This window comes from Trichosurus vulpecula, chromosome 6 (genome assembly GCF_011100635.1).
Source record: "Trichosurus vulpecula isolate mTriVul1 chromosome 6, mTriVul1.pri, whole genome shotgun sequence".
In the NCBI taxonomy this organism is placed as follows: Eukaryota; Metazoa; Chordata; class Mammalia; order Diprotodontia; family Phalangeridae; genus Trichosurus; species Trichosurus vulpecula.
The window spans coordinates 221,427,618-221,438,756 of NC_050578.1; the positions used below are offsets into that span (position 1 = coordinate 221,427,618).

An 11,139-nucleotide genomic window follows, 5' to 3' on the forward strand; every position below is an offset into this window, starting at 1 on the left:
GTCAATATACTAAAGTATGGGAATAAATACTAAGGAATTAAGGAAAGGGAAGGGAAATCAAGCCCAAGAATTCACAGAGTAGAGATCTGTCAAGATTCTAAAGGTGGCACCATCTCCCCCAGTTAGTTTACATAGAGTACAAAGCCTCTCAAACCTACTTATGGAATAAACCAGTTGCTGTTGCTGTCGGGGTCTCTCCCACAGTGGGCAGAGTACATTGAGTTCATCATCCTCTGGCTGGAGAGCAACAGGACCATCGGTCTAAATCTGGACCCTGTGAGCATTATCTAGTCTGATCTCTTGGTTTTAGATGGGAAAACTGAGGCCCAGAGGGATTAAAAGACTTGCCAAGTCTGAGATTCCAACCCAAGCCCTTTAACTCCAGATGGAGCCCATCACTTCACTGGAGGCATGTTACTCTGGGTGCATGTTGTTGACATAAGGGGCAGGAGATGATGAAAAGGGAAGTGTCATCTTCTTATCTATGCATGAACTATCTGTGTGTGCATACATTGCGTTTACATGTCAGCATGTTTTCTGCGCAGGCTGTTTGTGTCCCTGGCACTCAAGTCAGGGTACTTTGCTGAGCAAGCCCAGGCTCTGTCTTCTGACTGGACCCAGACCAACAGAGTCCACCTCTTTGCCGGCTCCTAGGGAGACAACTTTTCTCTGGGTTGTAATTCCATGAGCCAACTGTAGGGGCCGCTGCAGTTCAATGAGTCATCCACCCCTCCATCTCCTCCTGCATCCACCCTCCAATGTTGTCCTGGAATTCTGTCTGCTTTCTTCACCCAGGCAGTACCACCTACCCCTTGCCCCTCCCCACCCACTGCTGTACAAAGTCTGCAGATTTCACTTTAACTAGGCCACTCCTTCGGAGACACCTTGAACAAATCCTGGCTCTCGCCCCTGGGCCTCAGACTTCCATCAGTAGAAGGTAGGTGTGGGCATAAATGATCTCTAAGCTTCCTTCCATTGAACAACTATATTTATTTATTAAGTAACAACTGCGCATAAGATCATTTGCCCTGTGCTGGGAACACAAAGATGGAAAACAATACAATCACAATCCTTGCTCTCCAATTTACAGTGTAGTATTTGCAGAAGGGACAGGTGATCATCATTATCATTTATATAAGCAATTAGGTTTACAAAGCAATCAGCATTTTGATCTTTACAACAACCATGTTTATTATTATCCCCATTTTGCCGATGAGAAAACTGAGGCTGCTTAACTGACGGGTTAAGTGACTTTGCATTAGATATTCTCTAAGGTCCCTTCCAACTCCCAAAGTTACAATTCTATGACTCGTCGATGGCTACACAGTGTCAGAAGCATAAAAGCATCAATAGGAATCCTCCCAACCTCCACTATGTTTTGTTGTTGTAGGTGTTGTTGTTGTTGTTTTGGATGGGCCCTATGGGTGGGTTCCTGGTGATGAAACTCACCCTGCCAGTGTGCATGGACTGGATTTACAACCTGATCTCAGAGGATGGGCTGAGACACTTCCAAGGACACAGAGCCCGTGTGCATCAGAGAATGCACTTGAATCCAGATTTTAGTGATTTAAAGGCTACACTCTATTCCCTCTGAAAAGCTATTTCTCCTGCTATACTATGCATACACAAATAACTCACAAAGCCTAAACTTCCTGGCAAAAAAACCCCAAATTCTTACTCTATGCTTATGGTACATACTATTTGTGTGGCCATTTTCAAAGTCACTCGATCTCTCTGAGGTTCAGCTTCCTCTTCCACAAAACAGGGATAATGCTGGTGTTCTCTACCTCAGCAGGAAGTTGTGAGGAAAATGCTTTGTGAACCATTAAGTGGTTATAGAAATTTGAACTATAGTTAGCACTACTATATAAGAAAGAGTGTGCACAGGAAAGGTCAAACTGGGAGGTGAAAGGTTGGGTGAGAGATCACTTCTTAGGTGGGTGGGGTGGCATTGCCAGAGAGGGCTTTGTAGAGCAGGTAGCATCTGACTTGGGTCTCAAGGATTTCCAGAGACAGATTTGAGGTGTGTGTGACAGAGAGAAGGAGTGGCAGTCAGGAAGAGATGCTCCCAAACATGGTAAATAGTATGGGTAAAGGGGCATAAGAAAAAGAGGGCAAGACAAGATCAGAGAACAGGTAGATTAGTTTGGCTGGAACAGAGGGGGTCAAGTACTTTAAGAGCCTTGAATGCCAGGCTAAGAAATGTGTCCTTTATCCTATAGATAAGCAATAGGAAAATTAATCTAACAGCATTTAAAATTAAAATGGGAGAGAAGAGAATTGGGGGCAGAGAAATCAATTAGTAGGCTATTTGGAATAATGTGCTCCTGTATTAGGGTGAAACAGAGAGAAAGGGCCATATTGGAGCTGGGATTTGGGGATGCTAAGTCAGGAGCAACTGACCTCTGATCCATTCTGACTCTGCCATCCCACAGTTGAATTCCTTTTCTCTTGTTGGAGGTTGGGGGTGAGGGGAAGAAGAGGTAACAAGGTGAAGGAGATAGAGAGCTGAACTTGGAGTCAGGATTTGAATCTGTTCAAATCCTGTTTTTCTCCTTTCTTGGCTGCGTGACCATAGGCAAGTCAGTTCACTTAGTGAGCTTCGATCTTCTTATGTGTAAAATGAAGGTACCATATAGTACCTACTTCACAGAACTGGCATGAGGTAATATACATGAGGTAATGCTCAGAAAACTTTACAGCATTTTATGTCAGTTATCATTAAAAGGCAGAACCAGCAGGTATAAATTATCATCTTTATTCAGCACACCTGAGCAGAGACAACACTGCCCTAGTGTATAAATAGTCAATGACTGCACCACAAACCACACCTGATAAATATGTCGCTGGGCTGTGTGTGTGTGTGTGTGTGTGTGTGTGTGTGTGTGTTCGCAAAGCAAGCCCTTATTTACAGAATAGATTACAAAAGTATTACAAAATGTGGTCCTGAACTGGGAAGCATGGAAGAAGTGGGGAGGGGGCACAGCCCCTCAAGAACAAGCACAGCCGTTCCTTACTGAGGGGGTGCGGAAAGGAACCAGGGACCTGGGGCCAGGAACCTGTCCCCCTATGCCCCGGCCAGGCACTCGGAAAACCAATAAATTAATGTTGGGGGAGAAGGGAGGAGGAGACAGAAGCACATTCCAAGGAATCCTCAGAGGCCTTAGACTTGAATAAGATGGGCCCCCTCCCAAAGTCTAGTCTGACCCCCACTGGAGCCACAGGTGGGGGGACCAGGAGGTTTGGGAATGGCCCCCCTCAGAGGACCTGGTAGATAGGGTTAGGATTGGGTACAGGGCTAGGCCCAGAGGTGCTATCAGCAGAAAGTTGGGTACTCCCACTGGGGAGAGGGGAGGGAATGTGGGCACCACTCTCACTCAGAGTGGTGGCCTCCTGTGGGGAGCAGGGTGTGCCCTCTCCTAAAGGCAGCACGGGGCATGCAGACCCCTCAGTGGAGATGCGCTCTACGATGCTGGAGAGGCAGTCCAGGCTGGACACAACCAGTCCCTTCCCAGGCTTGGTGTCTGTAAAGAAATGGCAGAAGTTAGGGATGAGTGATAGATTTGAAAGTCCAGGGATGGGATCTTGGGGAGCTCAGAGATCTCATTCTCCTATACACAAACCACTCCTTCTCTGTACTCACTCTACCAAGATGGCAGAGGCACAGACATACCATTAATTTGCTTTTGGTCCAGTTCCTTAAAACTCCTTAGACTTTGTTTTTTTTTCCCTTTCTAAAATGAATTGAACTAGAACCCAGTAAAAGGATGGGTTAATCCCACTAAAAGTACACCGAATTATGGTCCTTCTCTCTCTTTTGGCAGGAGTCCAGAGACAGGCAGACCTGGCTGGACAGTGAATTTCATACACTGTATGTAGGGATTCAGGGGCTGGGGCTGGGGCAGAAAGCACTTGATACCTACCACTTGGAGAATCACTGTAGTAGCTGCTGTCATAGCCACCTCTATGCCTGGAGCTGCAAAGGGGGCCGCTATAATCCATCTGGAGACAAGAGAGCAGATCCTGAGTCAGGCCCTGTTCCTACTCCCAACCCCAGCCCACTCTAGGGCTTCAAACAAACACAGATATCCCCTCTTCTCTTCCCTCCTGAGACCCCAGGAACTGCCCCAAATTTCCCACTGAAGGGGAACCTGTGCGTTTCCTAGGGGTGGGGGCTCAGGTAATTCATAGGAGCATTGATGTATGGCTAGCAGGCCATAGGTGGAGACCACCTAGCCCAACCCCTTCATTACACAGACGAGGAAAGTGATAAGTGGCTAGTCCAAGGACACACAGGTAGGTTAAGCAAGAGTAAGGATCTGAAAGAAGTTCCGTTCTCTCTGTAAGCCAGCCTCCTCCCTCCCTGCCCCGCTCAAATGGTGTAGTGAAACACCCCACCGCCAGCTCCACCACAAACTTTCTGTGTGATTTGGACATATCCTTATCTGTTAAATAAAGTGGTTGAACCACATAATTTCTAACAACTTTTCGAACTCTAAAAGTCTCTTTCGTCCTTAAAGGCAAGTTTTCCCCTACCAGTCCAGCTCATCTCCATCCAATGGTTCCTCTCCTATGGCATCAACACAAAGATTGCCCCAGACACCTGGGTACCAATTCATAGATCCTAGGAGGAGCTTTGAGACCTTATGCAGTGATTTTCCTTCCAGGATCCTCCCCATCATTCTCCTGTCCACCCTTCCTCTCCCTCCAGCCCTGCCCACAGGTCCCGCTTGTTCTGCCCCACCACCTCACCATGCCATCCGAGCAGTTGGAACGCGGGCTGGATGCATCCGAGTCTCCGCTGTAATGCTCAACCACGCGGGCTTGGGCAGTGGCCCCCTGAGGGTAGAAGGTGGCGGTGCTGCCAGGGGGTGCCCCGTCCTGGTCTCTAAGCAATGCCTGAAGTCCCTCGATATATCGGATGGCGTTCCGCAGGATCTCCACCTTGGGCAGTCGCTGGTTGGGATTACTCGACGTGCACCGCTTTAGGGTCTCAAAGGCTTCATTCACCTTGCTCAGACGGCGCCGCTCCCGCATCGTGGCCGCCTTGCGCCGGTCCGCATTGGTCGTCTTGCGTTTGCACGCCTTACAAGCCCACAGAAGGCAGCGGCCAGCCTGGTGGTGACCGCTGGGCGCGCGCACGTGCTCATCCTCCCGGGCGCCCGGGACCGCTGCGGGGTGGTGCGCGTGCTCGTCGGGCTTTAGGAGCGCGCCCACGTGCACCAGGCGTGGGTCCAGGTCCTCGAAGAAGCGCAGGTCGGGGGAGTCAAAGCAGGGGTCATCGTAAAAGTCGTCGGCTGTGGTAAAGGAGCAGAGGGAGCTGTCGGGGCCTGCTAAGTCCATGTCCCTCAGCGGCGGAGGCAGCAACTCCATGGTCCCGCAGGGGATTGAGGGAAAGCTGTCTTCGGTGAACTGCTCTTGCTGTCTCCCTACCCCGCTTTCCAGCTCGACGGCAATTAGAACCACAGCCCCCGAACACTTCAGAGACTCTGCGAAGCTTTTTTCGCTCGAAACCAGAGGGAAGGGGATCCGCACCCCAGCAGAAGTACGTGCCCTGAAAAGAGACCGCGAAATAGCCCCCCACCCACCCCACCCTACCCTACCTCCCCTCCACGCTTTATCAGGAAAGAGCTGGCTCCCTGCGATGCACATGTGGGGATCCCCCCACCCCTTGCTCCAGCCGCTGGCGCTCCAGGCTATTTATTCAGAGCCCAGGACCCGGAGTTGGGCTCTGGGAGGGGGCAGCCCCGGGAGGGGGGCAGCGGGGGACGCCCGGAACCAATGAGAGCGGGCCAGGATGGGGGGCGGAGACCGATGGGTCCGAGAATTTGGGAAAGAAGAGACCCAAAGGGGAGGAGAGGGGAGTGTCCCGGAGCCCGGTCTGAACGGCTTCCCCTCCCTTCCTCTTCTGTCTCTCCCTCCTCTCATCCCTCATACCACGCACTGCTCAAGAGTCAGCTCAGCTTGGCTCGGCGTCCCAAATTCAGCTCCCTGCGCTGAGTCCCCACCAGCGCGCTGCACCAGGGCATGCCTGTAACTTTTTTTTCAGTTGCTGTGGGCACTGGGACCGCCTCCCCCAGAGGGTTTTGATTCCTTTAGGGGCTGCAAGGATCGGCGTGGGAGACGTGGGTTCTGGTTTTGCTTATTAGCTGGGACCTTTGGGCATGTCCCTTCTCTCTGGGCCTCAGGTAGCCCATTTGTAAAATGGGTGGGGAGGGTGTGTTAGAATAAAGGTCTCTGTGTTGCCTTTTCAGAACTGAACCTTGCTAAGTTCACGTCCCTCCTCTGACCTGTGTACCCTGCGCACGTTTGCTAACCTATCCGTGTCCCTGTCACCTGTCTGAGCGGCAGATCAATTTGTTCATCTTTACTGGCAGAGGGCAGTTTCCTCACCAGGAGGATCCTTATTACACTCACGAAAAAACAGTTCCTGGAACAAGAACTAAAATGTCCCTTGAAACTCTAAATCTGAGCCAGGCACGGGGATATTGGAGGGTTAGGTGGGCAAGGGAGAGTTGCTTGGAGAACACTTCTGTAGCTTCTCTGGAGATCGCCTGCGTGGGGGCGGTGGCGGGGGAAGGGGAAGATAGGACTGGTCTCCAGGTGAAGTTACACCTTTTAGGTTACCCGCGTTACTGGGAGCAGAGAGACCGTTGCTTTAGAGAGGCAGGAAGAGACGGCAGTGCAACCGGAGAGAGGACTTCACTGTCATCTACTCCCTCTGTCCCCCAGACCCTGCCTCTCTGAAACAAGGGAACAGTGGGCAAGAGGCAGGCTATTCAACCAGCATTAGGAAGCATCAGGCACTATATTAATCGCTGGGAATACAAAGAAAGGCTAAAAAACTTAATCCCAGACCTCAAAGCACCAGGTGGTTCTCAAGCCCCTATCCTTACCTCTTGTAGTTGGTGGGGCCTGGAAAAAATTGGCATACCTCGAGTCCAGAGGTGTAGGCAGATGGCGTCGAAGTGTCGTTACGTGTCTCTTAAGAAATACTGGATCGTCAGTCTCTGTGCCCATCTCGGCAAGCCCCTACCTCCTTAGGGTAGGGAGTTCCGAGAGCAGGGCTAAACTTGGAATCAAGAAATGTAAGTTCAAATTACAGCCTTGTTACATACAGATATATGGATTTGGGCAAATTGGCTCTTCTCTGGGTCTCAGTTTCTTTTTTTGTAAGATAAAAAATTGAACTAGAATCAAGGGTTCTTAAGACTGTTAATTTGTTATAAAATATCTTAATATTTTAAAAATATTTTGGTATTAAATTAGTTTTCTTTTTAATCCTATGAATTCTATTTTATGTATTTGAAACATCATTTTCAAAAGGGTTCCAAAACTGCCAAAAGGGTCCATGATATACATATATTAAAGCTAAGAATCCCTGGACGAGGTTATCTCTAATATTTCCTCTGTATCCTCTGCAGCCAGGAAAAATGGGAGAAACCACATTGTCTTCCCTGGGAACTTCCCAGATTGTTATCAAGCCAACATCATCAGTTTGTCCCTGGACTCTGAGCACCTCCGTCCCCAAAACAAATGACAAAAAACAATACAGTGGAGGGAGGCACAACATTTGGGGAAAAGGAGGCAATTTAGGGTCTTCCTCTGGCAGCCTCAAACCCACTGGTCTTCTGTTTCCTCATCTGTGAAGTTAAGAGGTTGGATAGATGATACCTGGGCTTCCTTCTGGTGCTAAGATAATAACGATAACAATAACTAGCATCTTATCGTGTTTTTAGGTTTGCAAAAGCTCTTTACATTTTCCCTTCTTGTCCTCACAACAGTCCTGTGAAGTAGGTGTCATTATTACCTCCATTTTACAGATGAGAAAACTGAGGCTGGAAGAACTTAAGTGACTTGCTCAGGGTCACAGAACTAATGTCTAAGGCAAGATTGGAACTCAGACTTGCCTGACACCAAGATCGGCATTCTATCTACGGTAACCTCTTGCTACCTGTAATCCCATGCTCTGTAGCCTCTTCTCTTCTCATCTGATGCCCCTCTCTGTGTGCCTCAGAACCCCAGGAATAAGGCAGGGGGATTTCCACATTTACTAATTCCTTCTTGCTTTTACTGCTTGATGTCCTGGTTCTGGGAAAGACACAAAAGGGAAGCCACTCTCTTCTTCCCTCTCCGCAGCGTCTGAAACCTCCATGAAAGTCCTCCGCTGCTCCACTGAGGCCTGGCTTCTCTAAGACTGTGTCCCTGGAGAACAAACAGGTCCTACACAAATAGGAAAGGGTTAAAGTAAAGGCCTAACGATTAACTGCATCTGCTATATGGAGACCAGCCTAGATAAGTTTGGAGAGACTCATCACCAGAAGGTTGGCCACCAGGGGAGGAATTATTTTTCAGCCACAACAACTAACAAAGCTGTGGAAGGACTTCAATTTATTTAGGTTGGTGGATTCTCTAGACCACTGAAATTCGGAGTCCTGGAAGTATTAACATAATGTCTGGAAAGCCCTGATTGCACTAACCTATGCTTAAACTGAAGACTGCCTCTGCAGTGGAAACCAGAGGAGCTTTGAGAAACAAGAAAAGACCCCCAAATAGAGCTGAGAGTGGGGAAACTCAGATTTCCAACCAGGTTGGGGCAGGAAGGCCTTTGCCTTAGGGTGTTAGAATTTGCAAGGCACTTCAGCTCTTTTACTCTTCAGAAGATAAAACAACTAAGTTTGGCACTTAGTTATAAAGAATAGTTATAACAGGAAGCTAACAGGTTGCATGCTTTCTTTTTCTGGTTGCCTCATCCAGGGTGAACTCCCTTGCCAACCTTCTCTGCCTTTTTCCCCCAGCAGTGAGCTCCCCAGCATCAGCTTTGGGGTGTTTCAGAGTTCCCTCCTCCCAACATGCTCAATTGAATTTGTCTTTAAAATGGGTTGATATTGTCAGCTATACTTTTCGGGAAGTTACACTTACGCTGCTGCAGACCCAGAAATGCTTCTACATGTGACAAGTCAGAGCTCAAACTCTCCCATATATGGACTTCAGGGAACATTCAGGGATACTGGCCATCCTTATTGCCTAATGCCTTCCTAGGTTTCCACAACATTACCAAGATGGTAGTGGGGCTCTCCAGCCAGAGAAGCCAACCAAACTGCCATCTTGGGCACTTGAATCTCCAGAGCTACTCTTACTCACATTCACCCATGGACCTCTGTGGAAAGCAGTCTCCTCTCGTAAAAACTGGGGAGAAATGATGAGAGTTGATTGGAGGAGCCACTTTGATGAAAACACTTGACTCCTAGAGGTATTTCATAATATACAGAATTTGGGAGACGTGGATATGAGGGTAGCCTCCCTCTGCCTAACCGTCCCTCACTTTGTCCAGGCAGATATTGAGGGGAGAAGTCCTCTCTTTGGCTGGTAGTTGATCAAAGGTCAAGACCTCCAAGTCCTCCTGATTCTAATGCTGAACCTGGGACCATGAAGGACTCCATTTGACTGGAAGATAGAGAAGGAGTCCAGTTGGGATCTAAGGAAACACAGGTTGTGGAGGAAGGGTCTGTCTTCAACTCTACCCCAGCCCTTGACCTCACAGCCTCTCACAGCAACCTACTGAAGCCCCCAAAGTGTCAGTAAGGGTGACCTCAGTGACTGGTCATCCCTCCTAGGAGGGACTCATATTGCCTTTGAGAAATTCCTTGGGCAGGGCCTGAATTCCCTGGGGTGTAGTCATTAATGAATCCAATTCCATAAACCTTTATTAAGCACTGATGATAGAAAGATTAAGAACTAAGTCAATGCTTTTAAGGACTTTACAAACTAATGTGGAGGTGGATAGAGCTTACACAAATGAATATGATACAAAGTACACTGTTACAGGCGTGAAGAAGAAAAACTGGAAGAGAGAGGGAGAGATCCCTTTCATCTGGCTTGATCAGGGAGACGTTCATGAAAAAGAAGGAAATGAAAGATTTTATTAAAATTAATTTTCTTCAATCAGCAAAAATCTACCCTCTTTCCTCCCCACTCCCTCTACTGAGAACAGAAGAAAAACAAAACCTTCTTACAATAAAGTAAAACAAATGTTCACATTGTGTTTCAAAGAAAAACTATATGTATGTATATATATATATATATACACACATACACACAGAGAGATGCACAGATATCACACACACACACACACACACACACACTACACTCTGAGTTCCTCACCTCTCTGTCACAAGCTGGAAATATGCTTTATTATTAGTCCTCTGGAATAGTGGCTGATCATTATGCTCATGCAAGGTCCTAAGTCTTTTAAAGTTGTTTGTCTTTACAATATTGCTGTCTTTGTATAAATTGTTCTCCTTATTCTGTTCATTTCACTCTACATCAGATCATTTATGTCTCCTCAGATTTCTCTGAAGCTATCTCCTGCATCATTTTTTATAGCACAATAGCATTCCATCACATTCATACACCATAACTTGTTCAGCCTTCCCCAGTTTGATGGGCAGTTTCCAATTCTTTGGACACCTTGAAAAGAGTTATAAATAGTTGGATCTTGTTTTGCTTAGAACTAATCCCTCCCTTAATCTACCCTCCCTCTAATTTCCCCTTCCTCTTCTTCCCTTTCCCTCTCTTTCCCTGTTGAGTAGAATGTATTTCTGTATCGAGCTCTCTATCTCTCTTCTCTCTCTCTCTCTCCTCTCTCTCTCTCTCTGTGTGTGTGTGTGTGTGTGTGTGTGTGTGTGTGAGAGAGAGAAGAGAGAGAGAGAGAGAGAGAGAGAGAGAAGGAGAGAGAAATCCTCAGTTCCCCAAACCCATGTATTCTCCTGCAGTGTTATCTGGTTTCCTTCCTTTCCATTTCCCTTTCTTTTCTTTCCTTTTCCCTTTTCCTTTCCCTTTCCCTTTCCCTTTCCATAGAGGGCTCCTGACGACTTGCTTACATCTCACCCCTCTTTGTGGGATGGTGAGACCTAGGGTGAAGTGAATGGATCTTCCTACCTAGACAGTGGGCGGTGACACCAGGCAGCTATCCATAGAAGAGAAGGAGGTGGTTTTCAGCTGGTGCTTAAAAATACTGAGGTTCACATACAGACACTTAGCACAGTGCCGTCCACGTAGGCACTTAAGAAATGCTCTTTGACTGACCATTTATACACAATCAGTACAACTAAACCCAAATGAGGAGTCGAGAGAATT

At 47.7% G+C, this 11,139-nt stretch overlaps 1 protein-coding gene across 2 annotated transcripts; it reads right to left on the reverse strand.

Annotated features, from left to right (window-relative positions):
- Window positions 1-2,737: 2,737 nt before the first annotated feature.
- On the reverse strand, window positions 2,738-7,040 carry MYOD1 (myogenic differentiation 1). Of its 2 annotated transcripts, XM_036765526.1 has the most exons (4): window positions 6,897-7,040; window positions 4,753-5,554; window positions 3,924-4,002; window positions 2,738-3,524 (listed from the first exon to the last, which is right to left on the reverse strand). In XM_036765526.1, the coding sequence occupies exons 2-4, from the start codon at window positions 5,371-5,373 to the stop codon at window positions 3,259-3,261; spliced, it is 966 nt and encodes a 321-aa protein (XP_036621421.1). In that variant the 5' UTR covers window positions 5,374-5,554; window positions 6,897-7,040; the 3' UTR covers window positions 2,738-3,258. The 2 variants fall into 2 exon arrangements, with proteins under 2 accessions (XP_036621421.1, XP_036621420.1); XM_036765525.1 differs by having other exon boundaries at window positions 2,741-3,524; window positions 4,753-7,033.
- Between the last annotated feature and the right edge of the window lie 4,099 nt (window positions 7,041-11,139).